This window comes from Trachinotus anak, unplaced genomic scaffold, assembly GCF_046630095.1.
Source record: "Trachinotus anak isolate AG129_WGS33_773 ecotype Australia unplaced genomic scaffold, CSIRO_AGI_Tana_v1 ptg000012l, whole genome shotgun sequence".
In the NCBI taxonomy this organism is placed as follows: Eukaryota; Metazoa; Chordata; class Actinopteri; order Carangiformes; family Carangidae; genus Trachinotus; species Trachinotus anak.
Window position 1 is genome coordinate 23,480,224 of NW_027273863.1, and position 19,407 is coordinate 23,499,630.

General features: G+C 41.8%; 1 protein-coding gene across 6 annotated transcripts in view; it reads right to left on the bottom strand.

Moving 5' to 3' along the window:
- Nucleotides 1-19,407, bottom strand: part of LOC139628582 (receptor-type tyrosine-protein phosphatase mu-like) — a 148,179-nt gene that overhangs the window by 41,987 nt on the left and 86,785 nt on the right. For 4 of the 6 annotated variants that reach the window (XM_071490364.1, XM_071490361.1, XM_071490363.1 and 1 more), the window contains exons 12-16: nucleotides 14,516-14,789; nucleotides 12,278-12,314; nucleotides 11,340-11,414; nucleotides 9,658-9,793; nucleotides 8,247-8,276 (exon numbers count right to left, since the gene is read on the bottom strand). In XM_071490364.1, coding sequence (XP_071346465.1) covers nucleotides 8,247-8,276; nucleotides 9,658-9,793; nucleotides 11,340-11,414; nucleotides 12,278-12,314; nucleotides 14,516-14,789 — 552 coding nt within the window. The remainder of the gene's footprint in view (nucleotides 1-8,246; nucleotides 8,277-9,657; nucleotides 9,794-11,339; nucleotides 11,415-12,277; nucleotides 12,315-14,515; nucleotides 14,790-19,407) is intronic. The other 2 variants (XM_071490366.1, XM_071490365.1) reach the window with 1 other exon arrangement.

Genomic DNA, 19,407 nt, shown 5'->3' on the forward strand with positions numbered 1-19,407 from the left:
TCACATGTATGCGCATACAGACACCGTCAGGAGGCTGATTCTTATGTAAAAGCAGCTGCAATGCTCACATTTCACCTGCCCTGGCTTCAATTCACTGCCTCATGATGAAACGCAGAATCAGATGTCAGAGTTTGCTCATCACCCGGACCCTTCACAATCAAGCCCCCACATACATTCAAGAATGGTTAACTCCTCACTCTCTAACATCTTGTGACCAGGGCTTGTTGTCTGTCCTCTGGTCAAAACACAGAACTAAGTGTGAGGAGTGTTTGCTGTTGTGACACCGGCTTTCAAACAGTTGGTCAGTCGGTCCACCACTTTGGTCTTGATTTAAATATATTACAGTGTAATTTTGTGCAGTCATTCATAGTCCAGAGAGGATGAATACCAATGATTTTGGCGATTCTCTGACTTTTCTTCAAGTCAAAAATGTAGCATGTTAGCATGCTAACACCCTAAACTGAGATGGTGAATATGCTAAATAGCAGTGTTAGCATTGTCACAGTGAGCACGTTAGCATCCTGATGTTAGCAGTTATATAAAAATAATGATAATAACTTTCGTACTTTTATTACTTTCCTAGATGTCATCAGCATATGTAGTATTGCTTTTTCTTAAATGGTCTAGTGGTCTTCTGTATTTTGTGTGTCAAGTGTGTCATGTTACTTCTGGTTGGACAGAGGTGTCAGCTGCAGGGACACTTTTGTACGACTGCTGCATTGTAAATGAATGTACACCAAAAGAAATTTTAAAACTCTCCTCCACTAACTTTGCTCAAGTAAGGCTCTGAATCCCTGAAGTTGTGGCGCTCTGACGCTAACCCTCACCTCTGACCTCCTAGAGGAAGGAGCCACTGACATAAGAGAATTATCCCTATGGTGATAAATAATGCATCACATTATCACTCTGAGGGAGTTAACCCTCCTATACTTCCACAGAGGTTGCGCTACAGAAAAATGGCAAACAGCTTGAGCGGGACCATACTGTAGCTACGGCTGTATCTGATGGCTGCCGCTGCTCTGTAGCTGGAGGGGAGCGAGCGGTGTAAAAATTAACTATGGCAGCCCTCACACTGATCCTCGCACTTTGTTACTCTCTGTGTGACCCCTCTGCCTGTTTGGATTGCAGTCTCTCTCGCGGACAACTGCTGTCTAATGACGCACTCCTGCTGCTTTGTTTTCGCAAATCTCCTCTGTTTATTCAATTCTGTCGCTGTCTTGTGCCATATGGCAACAGGCCCCTGCTGCCTTCAAACAGTCATTTGCTCTGAAGGCCGCGACGTGAGGCTAATAGTGGAGCCGTTCTTCAGAAAGGAAAGTGACAAAGTAGTGACATTTTCATCTGCCGGACCCACTTTTTGTCTTTAATCTGCAATTAGAGTCGGGAACAAAATGGCAATCTTGTCTCTTTTTTTTTCCATTATAGCTTCATATTGTAATAAGAAGGAGTGAGGAGGGGAGGGGGAGGGGGAGCCGTATGTACCCCAGGCAATGATTCGGCACTGTGTGAACTCATTGGAAGGACTGTTTAGAACCACTATATTCCTGGTTTTAATACTGTATCACTGGTCTTATATCTGCATCTGGCCTTCCACTTTCCTGGCCTGTGTAACAGCTGAAGTCGGAGCACCGGAGATAAACGAGGCTGCACAGACACCAGTGCCAAAATAAGGAAAGCAACAGCAATACTGGGATGTTTGCTAGGCACGGTGGGTGTTAGATGAAGATTAATTGGCATGCTATTCTCTCCTCATTTGTAAGACGGGAAAATTTAATGATAGATGACTATATCGCAGGATCTGATGTGCTGAGAGATAGTACAAGGAAGTGTACAGTAGAGTGTTTGTGCGTGGTGATGAATGTGACCATTTATCATATCCCCTGATAGTTAGCGTAACGCTGCACATGGAAAAATCCCAACAAAAAATTTGTAGCACTGATTGCTCGCAGGCATGCCCAACAATAAAATCACAAATTTCTCTGAACAGCACTGAACGTGCATATTAAGGGGGCGAGACAGACAGATGGCAGAGATCTCTGTAGAGGTAAAGACTGAGCTAACATGCCAGGTATCTATAACGGGCAACTCTCATTAGAGATTTTGTCTGCAGTTCAGTACATGACAGGCCTGGCATATCTGGGATCTAAGTGAGCAGAGCTCCCAACTCCACGAGTTCAGCTACAACAAAAAGGAAGCTGCTCAGATTGTATGTCTGAGTGCGTTTGCCAGAATGTCTGTTCTGTGGGAGGTGACGCTGCTGCAGCTTCTAAAACAAGAGCTTCAAAACCTCAAGCTCAGCATGGTGGGCCTCATTTCAGCACCGGAGCAGCCTAAACCTTGTGACACTGGGACAAAGGAGGCTTCATTAGAGGATCCACACACATCTGCGGTGTGTGTGCGTGTTAGATGACTGACACCCAGCTGGGAGGGGCAACAGAAGCGTCTTTGATTAACCCAGTGGGGGCATTTCAGAAGTTGTTTGCTGTCTTATTTCAAACTTGTCTCCATCTTTAACACATTCCTCCACGAGGTTGTCAGTTCAGCCCTCATCTGTATACTTACGTTAGAAGCCAAAACAACACACAAACTGAAAAACTATTTCCTGATGCAGACTCTATTCAGTGACTCACAATGCAATTTATCTGCTAACTTGATTGCTTCATTGATTCGGTAAAACAGTGTCTTTTAAACAAACAATAAAATAAAGATTATCCTTCATAACTCCTCTCATTTTTTGGCTCCTAAAAAATAAAATAATGAAAAACACAAACAAAAACAAAAAAAAAGGAGCCACGAGTATTAGGACTGAAGAAGTTTAACTTAAATAAGAAAACAATATAAAAAACTGCAACACTGGGGCGACCTGATGGCTGAATGGTTAGGGTGCAAACCACAAGGGTTTAAAATGCCCTGAGCAGCAGATCCGACTGGACTGTTAACTGCACTCCCCCAACTCACTCTCTCTCTCTTTGCATTTCCTGTCTGTCTCCACTTTCACCGTCAAATAAAAGGATAAAAATTACATATGATATATATGAAGTAACACACTTACACCAATTACATTCTCTAATATTGTAGTAATCTCTACGAACCATTTTGTTGGCTGCAATGCCTCTAAAACTCTTATTCTGACAGTGTTAGAAGAACATGCATGAATCTTCTTTTTGCTCTCCGGTCGCTTTATTCCTAAATTATAGTTATAGTTATTTAAAGTCTATTACTGTAGTTATTAATCAGAAAATATATTTAATTCTTGTTTAAAATTAAATTTTTTTAACCCATATACCTGTACATTGTATGGTATATAAAACATACTAAAACCTATATTAACATGATTTTCCCTCTATTGTAATGCTACTGTTTGTATTATGCCAAAAATTATGTGCAACTGTGAATTGAGCCAAACATCATTTTTAAATGTATCTACTTAAACTTCATTATTCCCTGCATGACATTCCTCCACTCTGCTCGAGCTGTTCTTCCTCTTTCCCCATCCTCATCAACATGCAGAGCTCGTAGGTGCAAAAATCTGCAAGGCTTGTACCAATTAAAGTGATTCTTGCTGCATGTTCGGCTTGTAAGGTTTAATCAAGGTGTTTGCCCTGAGCACATTGTGTTATACATGGTACATTTAGTAGGCCTCCCATTCTGACACTGAGTGCAATAGAGCTGATTATGGAAAGTAAGATTTATAAAGAATGGTGATGATGATTTATATATCTGTCTGCCTGTGTTTCATTTTTTAACAACAGGGGAAGCTATTTAGATATTAAAAGTTCATTAAAAAATACTAACAGTGGCTGATTCTATTTCAGCTTTTCTCAGGTTTTCTTACTGATAAAACACTGCAGAGACGGTGTCAAGCATGCAGATGTGTTTACCATTCGGGCCACTCAATAAAATGTATGAACTCCCAATACCTTAAGGGATTTATGATATAAGTGACCACCTGTCAGATGGAAATGGAACATGTCACTCCTGAATAGTGTTAGGAATTTACAATTTTTATGAGCTGATACAATAAAACCTCTGGCAGGAACATCAAGCATGACACCAATATTTATAGACCGTGTGAACATGTGTGTCTTCAGATTTTTATAATTTTATGTCACACCCCGTCTGCTGTGTTATCCTTAAACAGCATTCAGGAGGCCCTGTTCACGGGTAACAACTACATAAATTAGTCCTAACTAATGATTTTCAAAAATAATTCATCAAAGCTGAAGGAATACATTTTTTGGTTGTTCAGTGGAACAAGTTGTATAGCAGCTTATGAAGTTGTTATGGCACACGTGTTAGCAAATCAAATGTCTCTGGTAACTTGACGAATGTAAGTCTAACGCTAACTCTTCTTTTATCTCAGTTTTGGTCTCCACCAACTCCTGAGCAAACTTTCTGACTCTTTAGCTGCTAAATGCCCCAAAATATTCACCAGCTGGCTGCTAAATTTGCATGTCTTCTGTTTGGTGCTGGGCAGGTAGTGTACAGTCAGGGTTTTAAAGCTTTTATATATATAGGAAAACAGCTACTTGCTGTGACCACAGAGAGTGGTGAGTGAAGCAGGATGTTAATGTTGTGGGCCATGAAACCAAAACAACCAGTCTAAACTTGCTAAAAAGCTCTGTAGAACTGAGGAGAACTGCAGGCACATCAATACGAGCAAACATGTTCACGTTTGACATAGTAATTCAATCCATCCTCAATACAGTAGTAGTAGTAAAGTATTAATAATGCAACATATTACAAGTGATACAAGAGAGATAAATGTCTAGATTGATTTAGCAGTCTATACCTTGTAGTTTAAGTAATGTGCACCAAATATTTCAGAATGTTGTCTAGTTCTAAATTGAGAAACTGTCTTTAGCTGTACTGTGGAAACTTTTGGTTTTCATGTTTATAGGTTTTTATCTGAGAGATTCGTTTAATGTTATGTTACATGATAAAATAAGTATGGGTTGGGTTAATTTATAATTTATATTACACATCACATACCTGAGGTTTGGGGAGCACTTGGCAAGCCTGAAAAATCAGTCAGAAAGCAATTCGCTAAGTGTGTTTCTACTTAACATGCCTGCAGCTTGATGGATGAATCCGATTCTCACGGGAACAAAGACCCAATCGCAACCCTTGCCCTATGCCAATTGATCTCTCTCTTGTCCCCAGCAGCAGCAGGCACAGCGGCCGGTGCAGCCACCTGATTAAAGAACGGTCATATATTTGATCACACATGTAACCGCATCCCTAATGAGCGCCCTGACTGATGTTGTGTGGCGCGCTAGCCCCCGCAGCCACCTCTGGCAATATACCTAAAGTGCATATTTTGGCGACTGCAGAATGTTCTCATGCCTTTAAAAGACTTTGATGAATGCATGAGAGCATTAATGGGGTTCATCAATCATAGAGGTGTTGTAATCTCATGGCCGGCAACGAGGCTGTCATCAGAACACTTCAGAGAACGCTCCAGAGGAGAGCTTCTTAAGGATGCAGTCCATAATTAATTTGACAATATAAACTTTGGATATATGCAGCATATTAGTTATATCTGCTCATGAGCTGAGCTTAGACACCCAGAAAGGAGCAAGAGAAAAGGGGAAGAGGACTAAACATCTGTGGTGAGATGCAACAATTTTCACCTTCTGCCTTAGCCAACATGATTCTGTGCTTCCCTCACCTGCATTGTACCTTCGTTCTCCCAACACCAGAGACAGACACAAGATAAAGATTGTAAGAAGGGGGATTGTATCACTAAATGGGGCTTCCTCGCTCCCTTGATGCACAGCTGTACCGCCTCTTAATGGCTTCGGAGAAAGATCTTCTGGTTTTACTTGGTGGCACAGGCCTAGTGTTGAACATTCTGATGTACTCGGATGAAAGGTTATTATAACACACCTTTTTTTTTTAATTAATTTACTCCAGCAAAACATGTCAGAAGGGCAAATAAGTATTATGTATACTGCCTGAATCCGTACAACTACAAGGTAGGTGAATGCGAATCAATCAAATCATCATTAAAATCATTGTCATGTAAATTCTAGGTTTTGCATGTATGTATGACTCCTTCAAGCCATTCATGAATATAAAAATAAATGAGCATTGTGCATGAAAACGTTGAATGGAGTTGTTATAGATTCTCCATCACAACAGTTGCACAGGGGTCAGTAACACTTGTTGCAGCGATCCTACAACTTCAATGAAAAAAGAATCTGAGGGAAATCACTTTTTCTTCTTCCACACGTTCAACCCAGCTTGGTCTGGTCTTATTTACTCCCACATTCCCAGAGTGTGTTTTATTATCTGTTAGTATTTGCTGCTGTCATGGCACATTTACACACGGGCATCATTAATCCGCATCTAACTGTTATATTATGTTGTTATCTTGTCAGCTTTAGAGAGGAGCCACAACAGTTGCAGCCCTGTGGTTCCCGTCTTTTCATATCTTAACAGCAAACCCTCAATTCATTTTGACACGTCAGACTGTAGAGAAACATGGACGCGGTTGATACTGAGGATGGCTCTGCAACTCAGAACCACCCTGTCAATTGTTTGAAGCCCAAATATCCAACAAACTCACCTCCAAACAAACCTTCATCTAAGACTTAATGTCCTGTTTACGGAAGAATACAACAACCAAAATATAAAATTAGCTATCAAATCCCTAACTTCTTAGAGGGACAGAAAATTTAGATCTTTCCCACTTTCTATTTTGGTGCCAGCTTTTAGCAGCTACAAAAACTATAGTACAGCTTATAAATTTCTGTTGTGGTCGCTTTAATACAACCACATGCACACTGGTATTAAGCCAAGAAAGCGACGCATACACACACACACACACACACACACGTAATAATTAAAATAACAAAAACAATATTTTGATTGTTTCAGTCAGTCTCGTCTTTCCCTGCTAAGCTCGGCCAACGTGTGTTCACAGCTTTGATGACACCACTCCTCCAAGTCATTGGGCTTTCCTTTCAAGACAGCTGTGATCTAATATGAGTGACACACTGAGTATTCAGAGTAGTATTATCTCCAGGTGTATTCTAAGATGTTCTTTGATGCGAGGCAGCCTCCATTCTCTCCTCTGATCACAGTCATCTCAAGACAGATTAGTTGGCATCCGTCACAAAGAGCGTACAGAGGGAGCCTATGAGCTGCAGCAGAGAAGGCAGAGCTGCAGAATAAGCTTCTTTACCATTCAGAGGTGTGATGCGGAAGGCGTCTGTTATATTAAGAGCGAAACAAGCAGCGCTACGGCTATTGTTTTATGTTGTTGGAGACATCTAAATAGAAAGGAGGCTAGTCTGTGATCACATTAGCTTGTTCGCTTCGTGATGCAAACGTCTTATCAGCTAAAGACACAACTCCACCATCACCATAGAATCAATGGGATGGACGTGCAATAACCCAAAAAACATGCTTGGAAAAAGAAGAAGAAAAAAAAAGCAGGAAGAAGCTGAGAGAGAGAGAGAGCTTGAGGTGGTCTGATGACACAGTGAGAGGATGGAGCAGGGGTAGAGAAAGACTAGAAATTATCACATGCATATGGAGCCAAATTGGTACGGTCACTGTGTTAGCTCATGCTTAAAATTTCAGCATAATACCTATAAATGTGGTCAGTTCTGCAGAGTTATTGATTGCATTTTTTGGCATTTGCAGAGTGTATACATGAGTGTACGAAATGTGAAGTATTTGAACAACCTCATTGAGGTTCAGGGCACAACTAAAGCATAGATGCACTGTGATAGGCACTTCAAAAAAATCTAACTTTGACAAGTCGACAGATGAAATCATTGGAGGCGAATGAAAAATTCACACTCAGTAAAAATGCAGTAGCTGCTGCATTGATTTTTTTTTCTTCTTTCGCAAGATGAGCTTGGCAGCCGTACAGTCATTAAGGCAGTTTAGTTCATCATTTGATAAACAAACCCCTTAAAAGTCTTGCAGAAATTATGTCTGCAATAACCAACATGCTTCTGTGCCCCCCTCACTTGACAGTTTAGATTTTGTGGGGGTGCAGCTGCGTGTGTCTGCTTTTCGTCAGAAGTCGTGCCAACGTGACATACAGTGTGATGCGCTCGTGGCGTGGAGATGCATTGGAGTGGTGTCCTCCGTCCCCCCAGCAGAGATTACAGTTGGGCCTCTGTAATAGCTCTGGCCGGGGTGGAGAAATGACATGGCTCTTTGCATGCATGGGAAACAGCGTGTGGGTGAGAAGCATGGCACTAACATTACACAAAGTGGTTACTTACAGGTAGTAAGTGTAGGAGTGATAGGTTCTTCTGCCGAGTGGGGTGGTGGTAGGATTTAAGCAGTGGAGGAGGGGGAGGGGATGGAATGAAAAGGAAAGAAAAAGTAAAAATATATTAATGTTTGAAAAAAGAGTAGAAATGAACAAAATCAGATATGGTGGCATACGTGGAGGTAAACTAGTGATCGTGAGGGCAAAGGTGATCGCTTGGAGTCATGTCATGCTTTGCGAGGGGGGACGAAGGGGGAAGGGCCTCAGTACAGTACAGTACAAAAACTCTTAATTGAATTCATATTGAGCTAGTCTGCATCATGAGATTGCAAATCAGAAGCAACCAGGTTGTCGCTAAATCACCCCCTTTTATGGACACATAATTCTATCCACCTATAAAAATTACCATATCTGACCTCCAAGGCTGAAACCTAATGAGTGGTTTGAATGTCTAAACACAACTCCGATTCCCCTGTTGGTAACAGTAAATTACACCAAATTTAACCAATGAAGTCATCTCCATCTCCGCTTTGATTAAAGCTAATTGAAAACAATTCCATTAGTGTGTGCTGATTTTCGCACCCACCCACTGAAGGCTGAGCTACACAGACAGGCCCTGCTGCAGAAAATGAAGAATCATATATTACTGTCAAAAATAAACATGGAACATAGTGAACTTATTAGTACACAACTAAGGCTTCCCACTCAGCTACATCTACTTCATCGACTGCACTGACCTTTACTCTTCAATTCAAGACAATTAATCTAAAATTGAAAAGAAGAAAGTACAGTAAAGTACAGCTAACATACACTATTTTTTTGTTTCCTAGTGTTTCATAGTCGAGATATTAAAAGAATTTGTGCCCAAAAACAAAAATCTCTGCAGAAACTGTTTTATTTCAAGCCTTGGTGTGGACAAAGGGGGGGTTGATATTTGCTGAGCTTTAGCTTCTCTGATTGCTGGGATATGTACAGAGGACCTCTCTCCAGTATGGGGTCCACGGCTAATGTAAACTTAGCCTTCAGCTATGCGGCCATCCTCTTTTTCTTTTGAGCCTTTCATCATATTTTCTTTCTTATCTCCTCCCTGCCTCCTCCCATACCACAGGCCTCAAAAACATTTCTTTCCTATTCCCATTCCAATGTCATTGAATCGCTGCTCATTTGTTTGAGGGTGCTGTGGAAAGGGATTAATTTTTCATGCCACACTGTATCTCATGGCTGTAAACAGCCTTAATGGGGCGTATCAACATAATCAAATTAATTATTAACCACAACGCTGACAATACTACTGTTTGAGGGAGGAATGTACAAAATGACAGAACAGAAACTATGTATTTGTGAGCACTCCGCAACAAGTTCAACCTCCTCTTCCACGAATGTGAATGAGTATTTCAGCAAGTAAGAAAAAAAACGCTTACCTCTTCTTCATGAGGAGTACGACTCCTAGGAAGATGATGACGAAGAGGAGGATGCCGGCAATGACGCCCGCGATCTTCACTGTGTGGTCGGTTTGTTTTTCCGGCTCCACCGCGTCAGGTTTGTGAGTGGCTGCTCCTGAAATAAAAAATAAAAAAACACAAAAAACAACACAATGCATAAAGATCAAACTAAGAAAGTGTGGTTAATAGAGCAGAGTGTTTGAGTGTTTTCCTATTGTTCTGCATGAAGCAAACAGCAGAGAAGACGTCTATATTTTCAGTATTATTGATTTTGACTGTGTGGAGGACTGAGGTTGATTAATCAATACACTGGTATTCTGTGGCATTCTGTGGACCAGAAATATCAATACACATGTATTGCCTCAGAGTAATGTTTATTTCTGAAAGTAAAAGACTCCCTATTGTCCTGAAGACTCCACCTTTAGCTCCGTCCTTAGTGGGCATCAGTGCTCTGTGGACGGAGCTGCACTGAGAGAGATAAGTGCTCAGCATCTTTACCCTTGGTTAATCATGTTTGGGGCAAATGGTTGCTGGGCTGTAGAAAAATGTAGGATGCGGGACGGGAAAGATAATACCCAAGAAGATAAAAAAGCCTGAAATAACCAAAACATTAAATATCAGCTCGTGCGGAGATAGCCAACAACGAGAGGAGAGAAAGAGAGAGGGGGAGAGGGGAATAAAAAAGAGCAGCTTGTTTTAACAGCATCTGCTCCCTGGGAAGTGATAAGAAGCACTCTGAGGAAGACAACGCTGCTGGAATCACAACTGTCCACCTCAACAACACCATTATTCCTTGTCACCAGAGGTAAATTTAGAATGATAAATTGTTATGTCAGACAAATCTGTTCTCCTCACTCCTCAGCGTTGCCATTTTCTCTCCCTATCAAAAAGGTAAATATCCATCCCAGGGTGGTTGTGACATATTGTTCTTGCGCTGGGGTGTTGTTATCAACAGCCATGCTTTTATTTAGATATTGGTTTTTAAGGCAGGGCGGTGGAGGATTTCAAGAGTGGTGACACATTAACAATCATGTCTGGACTGATGGAGTTGATTTTGTCTCAATATACTGTCACAGGCTAATCTTACAGAAATGCTTGTCGGGGACAAATCTCCATTAAAGTGTCCAGAGATGTGCGTTCGCTCTTCCATTCAAACCCAGGAAAACTTTTCGCACACAACAAGTAGAAGCTGAGTTGAATTTTGATAGTTAGATGCTACGCTCGTGAAAATACTCCAGATCTTCACGTTGAGCACTTTCAGCATCCTTTTGTGTGTTTACAGTTGTCACAACTGCAGCAATCAGCCACTTAATCTCCCAGAAATAATGAGAAATATTTATGAAAGGGGATTAACTCCTGTCAGAAATCTCCAACATTGACACATCAAATGACGATGGCACCTCAAACAGATTCTTTCAAGTCCAGTAATGCTGAGAAGATAAAGGTAGTAGACAATGTCTGCAAGTCTTTGATTTAATCTCACTGGTTCTATGCAAATAGGAAGACAATAAAGAAAAAAAAAAGAACAAAAAAAAAATCACACACACATGCAATATTCCACTTGTTTGTTTTCCTGTTGAGGGAATCGTCAGTATGGCTGCAACATTGAAACCAGAACAACTGAGATGGTCAGAGAATGTGCAGGAGGCTATAGGCCTGACCTGTTAGTTGGTTGTCGCCGGCTGCTGGGGCGATGCGGATGTACGGGGTTGTGAGCTGAGTCACGAGTATGGCGGCTGAGTATAGTCAGTGGATCCAGGATGGCATGCAGTAGAGAGAGAGAGAGAGAGAGAGAGAGAGAGAGAGAGAGAGAGAGAGAGAGAGAGAGAGAGAGAGAGAGAGAGAGAGAGAGGCCACACTGAAGCTGAAAACAGCCAGACCAACAGTTTCCATCATCATGCAACACTGAGGCAGAGAGAGACAACCGTTACAATATTAGACAGCATTTCTATCGTCAAGTCACACACACTTTGTATGTCTGCCTAATGTAATGCATAAAAATGTGTCCCCCTCAGGTGATAAATTGAACCTTTGATCCCTCCACTTCTTGTATATGCTATTTGACTTCAGCCTATTGAGCCATGTAGATGGAGATATCTGGAACTCCCCAAGAAATCCATAGCGGAGCTGCATGCAAACTTCCACCATATACCAGACTGTTGAGGCGTGTGACAGGACCTCCCACGGCTCAGAACAGAGTGTGACTAGGGCTCCCTCTGGCCTTATCAATTCTGCTCCCCGATCAATGGTGCTTAGACTTCATCACCCCTAATGTGTGGAGCAGGATGCACAGGCAGCATAGCTAAGTACCTACAGACCTTGGTGGGCGCACAGGCTGCCTCCCCGTCATGGAAAAACACATGTTCTTGATCAATCTATCGACCAAATTCACGTGAAGAGCATATCACGCACTCTCGCCTTTTAGGGCGACTACAGTGGAGCCCAACCTATTTCTACAGTGTTAGAGTGGAGCTAAGATGTGGTCGTCAGTATATATTGATTTCAAAAACATGTTAATTTTGTTAGTTCTCAGAAATCAAACACAAGTGATGTTACATGTGGCAAACACTCTCATTCACGCAATTGGATCCAGCCCTACCTTTGGTGGCGACTCGAACGCAGTCGATTTTGGTCTCCTGTGCAAACAGATAAATGAAAAGGAGGAAAGGGGGGAAGAGAAGGAAAGAAAAGGAGGAGGATCAGAGATCATTATAACACACATGCACGGACAGGAGACACACACACACAAAGGCACACTTAACGGCAGCAGCAACACCTATCTAAGAACCCGTGGTTACAACAAAACAGCTCGACCAGCTCCATGCTGTCCCCTATCATCTGTTGAGCTCAATGACTGTGACACAAAACGCAGTTAGGCGAGAGGGCCCATAGCACAGATTAGTGGTGCTGAGCCGCTGATTTGTCAGCCAACAGTGATCTGTCGGCAGCCCGCGGCTCAAGGTGGTCAGCCACTGTGGAGAAACCAGAGCCCTGTGACAAGCGGCACCAGCGCAGCGTGCGGGGCTCCAAAATGACACGTCAGGGAGCCTTTCTGAATATGTAATGGAGTTTCAGCTCTGACAACAGCCTTCAACAACATGAGAAAAAAAACCAAAACAAAAAAAAAAAAAACCACACACACGTCACTTGCTTGCTGTTGCCGGAGAAGTTTCTTGTCAACAATGGTCTGGTGAACAGGAAAAAGGACACAGAGAGGAACAGGGACGCAATGAGTAATACAACACAAAAAGACATGAGTGCTGTGTCCCTGTGTTTGACCCAGCTAAGCTGCCCAATGAGCAACGAGCACACATGAGAGAGACGGCATTTAGAGACCATGAGAGGCATAATGAGGAGAAGAAAGGAAGAGAAAACACATCAACATTCATGTGATCCTGGGTGCATGTGCATTCCCATTACTGCAGCTTTTAAGCTGTCAGATGGTCCTTTTGTTAAAGGCGCCGTTACAAGAAGTCATATTAGAATTTTATTTGAATAAAGGAATAAAAAAAAATCTAGGTATGGATGGCACTCACCTTCTCTAAGTGCTAATTTTGTTTAAGAGGCCCAAACAAAGCACTCCAACATCATTAGACATTAATTAAAGCCTGCAGTTTTATCCATTGACAGTGATGGCTTAATGAAAGAGAGTGCATTTGGCCAATGTAAATCAAAACACTGAATATAAAATTAATGTGAGAAATGTCTCCATCAGAGGGACAGAGCTTTATGCTGTGTCAACAGGGGACTCTTTCATTTTGTTTGTTCAGGGAAGAGTATTATGAACCGATTCATACCACTCACCCATTCGCCCCAGAAAAGTTTCAGACCGCCGATGCTTTACTCTCAAGAGCAAACTCGCTAATTGCATTCGGCCCTGCCTCACGTTTTACCTCTGTTGCCTCCTTAAGGACGTGCTGGTGTTTCTCAAGGAGGCTGTTTATGGTGATTCTCATTCAGGACCACAATCGGTGGGGCTCTTGAAGTGGCCGCTGAGCTGTCTGTCTGCCGCGGCTCTGTGGAGGGAGGGCCCGGCCAAGTGCCACTTGACGACAGAGGCTGCGACCCGTACGATCGGTAACCCTGTTGTTGTCGCCTGCCTCCCATACTTAACCGCCACTGGGGCGACTGCCTCTCCTAAATGCCGTTGATCAAAGGCTCGTCTGGCATTTGGCATAAAGCTCCATTGGAAAAGGCAGGAGAACGGGGGCCACGGTAATGGAGGGAAAGAGCATGTCACTGCATGGAGCTCCGCATTCTGAGCTTGACCCTGCTGTAGCCTATTAAGAGTGCAGACAGTGGTGTTGGTGCACCCCCCTCCACCCACCACAGTACTGACATCTACCAGAGGCCACATGCAATTGTGCTGCTGCATGTTTTTGCCTCTTTGCTCAGTTCCTGTGTAGAGTTCTGCACTTTACTTCAGTCACCTTGTCACCAAGTCAGTCAGTCGGCCTTTCAACTCTCATTAAACCCAACATTATATTTATCAGTTTTGTGTTACATCTTAAATGGCAAGTGCATATGATTTAAAAGAAGATGCATATTACAATATGTCAAATACATATAGTTACACAACTACATTTATTTGGCAGTACAAGTAAAGTAAACTACAATATTTCATTATAATATTTAGTGGAGAACAACTATAAAGTACCACAGCAAAGTAAAGCATAAGATCCTCAAAATTTGATTGAAGAAATGTACTTGGTTACTTTCTAAAGTGGAAAAACATTCTGGACAGATTTTTAAATATTTCTCATTTGGAGCCATGATGAAGCTTCAGTGCAACTAACTCAAATTATATGAAGAAAATAAAAACGTGAGAAACACCCACCCCGTTGGCTGTGCTGACAGCCTGGTAATAGATGCTGTAGCTCTTCTGGGGCAGCAGAGGGGCGTTCCAATAGCTGTTGTAGGTCTTGTTGTCCCCCACAGTGAAGGGCTGGGGCGAGTGGATGCCGCCGGCAGGGAACTGTGCAGTAAAGTAGTACTGCGAGTTTAGGAGCGTGGCGTTCTGGAAGTGAATGGGAACTGGGTAGCAGCGCAGGATTTCTGCTGTGCCTCGTGCTCTGCGTGGACGTTCCTCCTCCACCACCACCTGGTACGCACTGCAAACACGGGACACAAACAGAGTTAACAGACTCCACTCGTAGACCGCTGCTGCTAATGCTGGCAAGTTTCTATTAACATTACCCAGTATAAAAATGGCCTCTCTCCGACAGGCACAGAAATGCATGTGTGCAAAGCTCCAAGTCCGACAAGGCTCAAGAAGCTATTCCTTATTTAGACGTGATATTGAAGTTGTTAAAAGATTAAAATCTAAGTTCTAAGATAGGAAGCATAATGGTGTGAATGTCCTCTCATATACAGAGGACATTTTGAAACTTTTCTTTGATTTCTTTTGGTGTATAAAAGTCAGAAAATAGGCTGAAGCTTGATTCACTGAAGCAGCAGTTACAGGAAGTGTCAGTGGGTGAAACTTTCACCAATAACATCACATGACTGTGGATAAAAGAAACTGTAAAATGATAAACAGTGTTCATAAAAATGCTTAATGAACTGTACTGACATTAAAAAACAAAACCTATCTTTCTTAAATTAACAAATTAAAATTTAAATCTAAGTGAACAGGATAGACTCAATAATACAGTGCAGGAGAAATGGGCAGGGACGCAGGACCAGGCCTGACGTTATTTGCTTTTTCATTATTCAACAACTGAAAAGGTTAACGGCTCTTTCCATTTCCTCCCTTTCCAAGCCTTGTGTTTAGCTAGATCAAAACTGCAGCCCTCTGTGCCTCTGACAGAGATGACATTGTCTCTGAGCCGACCACTTAGCTCGAGGGGGAGACTGACTGTCTTATAGGCGTTCATGTTAGTATGCATCTCGCATCCACCTGTTAAATCTATTGAGTCGCTGAGTGACAAAGAGTCTGTTTACAGCTGCCACGGAGAATAACCAGCCATGATTGGGGACTAGTGTTCCATTTCCAAAAGAGTCACACAAACAACAAGTTATTATCACAGAAGATGGAGCAGAAGTTGCACTGCTCAGTGAGTGAATGCATGAATAAACCTGTCAGTGAATGAATGAATACTATGATGTGACATGCTCTGGTGCTCTAGTTCTGGAAAGCTGATTTCTGATTTTAGAACAATTTTCTTTTCCATAACGGGATAATATATATAATAAAAAATAATTTGCACATTGTATTATTGAAATTAATTTATCTAAAAGTTACCCTGCAGCGGTTTTAACCATTCGTAACACGATGGAGCAATGTTTTAAGACGTACATCCTCATGCACGTGCATGAGAGAACCCGTTTTGGTTGTATCATGCATCTACACACGCGAAAGATTTTTCATTTTTACTGCGATGGATTTTTATTTGTACATATATATATATACACACACTGTGGTGACCTCAGCTACTGTACAATCTGCTCGACAGGGAGCTCACGAGGATCCATGCTCTCTACATCACTCATGTTCTCATGGAACTATAGTTTATGGCAGTTCAAAGCTATGAAGAAACAAAATAAGGAATTTTTGGAAACTCCCATTGACATTAACGCCAGTTTGATAATGATGTTTCACATACTTACTGCATAATTTCCATTACATCTTACAACCATTACAGTCATTGTGAAGCATTCATATCTATCTAATATAAAAAATGAGTGGGCAAGGCTGGAAAGAATGTGGAGCTTGGATGAAACCAAACTTTTACTCTTATCCAACATTATTAGAACAACAAGTGGAAAAAAATATCTTTGTCTAAAAGATCTGCACTGTTTTGTACCCTTTAGCTGTATTGTTGCAGTACAAACAACCCTGGAGATGATCAATTGTTCCCTGCGGTTGGTACTGGATGATTAAGTGTCCCCTTGTGTGTACAGCATATGCTCTTTAACCCTATAGTTTATCATAAGATGCTTGCAGTGTCATTAGAAAATCCCCCTTTGCTCCTATTGGGTGTGTCCCAATTCCTCAGAGCTCGCCTGTTTAGTGCTGGGTTGGGAGGTGATGAAATATTTAATCCTGCAGAGAGTCTGCAGGAGAAATCAGCCGTTAATTACTGTTCCCTACTGAGAGCAGAGGTCAAAGGGCAGGTGGAGACGGTGCACGGGAGCCACTTAAGTAGCTCCAGAGCAGAAGAGAACTGAGTGATGAGGCTGTGTGCAGGCCTGAGCCAAAACACTGCAGATCCGATGTCATCAGGTTTGATGAATATGACAATACGTATTGTTTCAGGATGTAACCTGACAACAGATTCTTTCTAGAGCTGAAAATTCTGTTAAATCCTGCATGAACTGTGTCCACAATAAGCTACAGAATAACGAACAATGATTTTGTTTTCACTTCTCTGTAGAAAACCCACTCACATCTTGCCTATTTTGGTACTTTATATTCCAAATCAATCTGCAGATAGTGAAATAAAAACAAAAGCCTGCTCCCCCCGGGTGGCTCCTTATGATATGATGATGTGGCTGTGCCATGACTTAATGATAGACACAGTATGAATGGGACTGGTTTCCTTTCCTCAGGCAAAATACCAAGTGCCAAAGGCTATGAGGCTCCGAGGGTAAGAACTCTTGTAATGTGGAAATCTAAACCACTGCTGCAGTTTTTACAGAATATTCACTGCAGCAAGAAACTGAAAACTTGCTCACAATAAATTTACAATTTAATAAAAGTGTTTTGTTCATCTTTGAGAGTGATAGAGACTATAATATCTCCTTTACTGGTTTTCACAAGTATTTTTCAGCAGTAAGTTGCTGTATGCTTATAAAATATTAAAGAGGCACCATTCTACGGTGTCTGAAAAATATACTATTTTCACCTCCCTCTGCCTGCTCATAAAATGTAAAACTCTGTGACTCATGATTTGAAAACGGAGGGATTTCTTTATTTTTCTGTAATTACTGCTGTCATGTTAATGTGCCTTTGAGCACTGACACCTTGTCACCTCATGCTGAGTTCACAATTTACAGTATGAGTCATTTTGACAGACCAGAGTGATTCAGTCATATTCTTGATTTAATATGACACGAATGAGCAATGAAATAACAACAAAACAACAGATGAACAACAACGGCTTGATAGCGAGAGCGAAACTCCTTCATGGCTGGTGTTTCATTTGATCTGATACCCACCAGAGAATTGTAACATACTTGCATTCATATTAATGATGACTATCCAGTGATGGTGTTGGAATACTCTGCACTGAAAATGCTACTTAAGTGAAAGTACAAAAGTATTAGCAACAAAAAGTATAAAAAGTACAAGTACTCAAGCAGAATGGTCTCTATCAATGTTCATATTAATATATTACTGCACCATTTTTAATGATGCATTATTATGTAAGTGGTACTTTTATGTAGTAGCTGTTTAAGGTGGAACTAATTTAAACGGTTTCTTAACACTGCTAGTTACTATCCAAGCATCTATTAGCTCCAGCCAGCTCACATTGGGTGAGGACAGTCTGGACAGGTTCCCAGTCAATCTCAGGGCTATAACTGGTCATAGATATATTTAAATCTTACAAAAGTAACTAGCTGTTAAATAAATTCAGTGAGATAAAAATGGATGAGATTGAGTAGCAAAACATTTAATGGCAAATGTAATCCCCCCCATACACAAACACCACCACCCACCCACCCACGCTGCTGAAATCCTCAACTTCTCTTCCTGAGAAGAAGATGGAAAGACACGGAGAGAAGGAGGAATGAAGGCAGATGCTGGACGTTAAGAATGGTATAAGCTGTTAAAAGTGGTCTGCCAGAGGGGCCGCAGAGCAGACCTGTATTCCTGCAGTAGTGCTGCAACCTGAGCTGACACCAATTAGGCCTCCTCCAGCCTCGCTGCCCGATAGATTTCTGCTCTGCCGCCATGTGACGCCAACCAATTATGGCGGATTGACTCGGAATCGACTGGATTGTGACCTGAAACTCAGATTTATTTTTCATGTGGGCTGATAGGAGGAGAACTGCGGGCTGTTTGAGCAGATGAGGGAAGGGGTATGGGGAGCATTTCAATCACTGTCTCTCTCTCTCTAATGCTAATCGGTTGGCTCTATATGCCTATATGTCTGATTTAAGAGCAGTTGTAAGTAACACACTTCTCCTGACCCAGCATCCTTCCTCCTTGCCTCTATCTTCTTGCTCTTTATATTTCCCCGGTGTCCATAAAGCTATAAAGCAAACAAATTAGAAGGCGCCATAGATTACATTTGCCATTAGATCGTAAAAAGCATCGAGTTGTGTCACGTTTAGGCACAGCTATTAGCGTTTGCTATGCCGTGATCAAAGAAAGTTAGTGCTTATTTTAGAACTGTAGAAAATCACTTAACTGATTTCAGGCCATGGTTGACAGATAATCTAATGCTACAGGGTAGAAGCTACACTGGAACTCCGTTTCCTCAATATGCTTCTTACAAGGCTGGAAACTGCTGTATTTTATAGCTTTTTCTGTTCATGTACATGTGTGTGAGCTTGCTCAAGGCAGAGGTTATGGCAGGAAAAGAGAGAAGAGCTGATTTAGTGGTTTGAATGATAAGGAAAGCATCTCAAATCATTTATTTCTGCAGAAGCATGTAAACATTTATTTCGATTGCTACGGAGTGAGGAGGCGTATTCTGGCCCTGACGAGGGGCCATTGCAAACATTAGTTTAACACGACATGACTGATAGACAGTTCACTAATCCTCTTAAAGGAACAGTGTC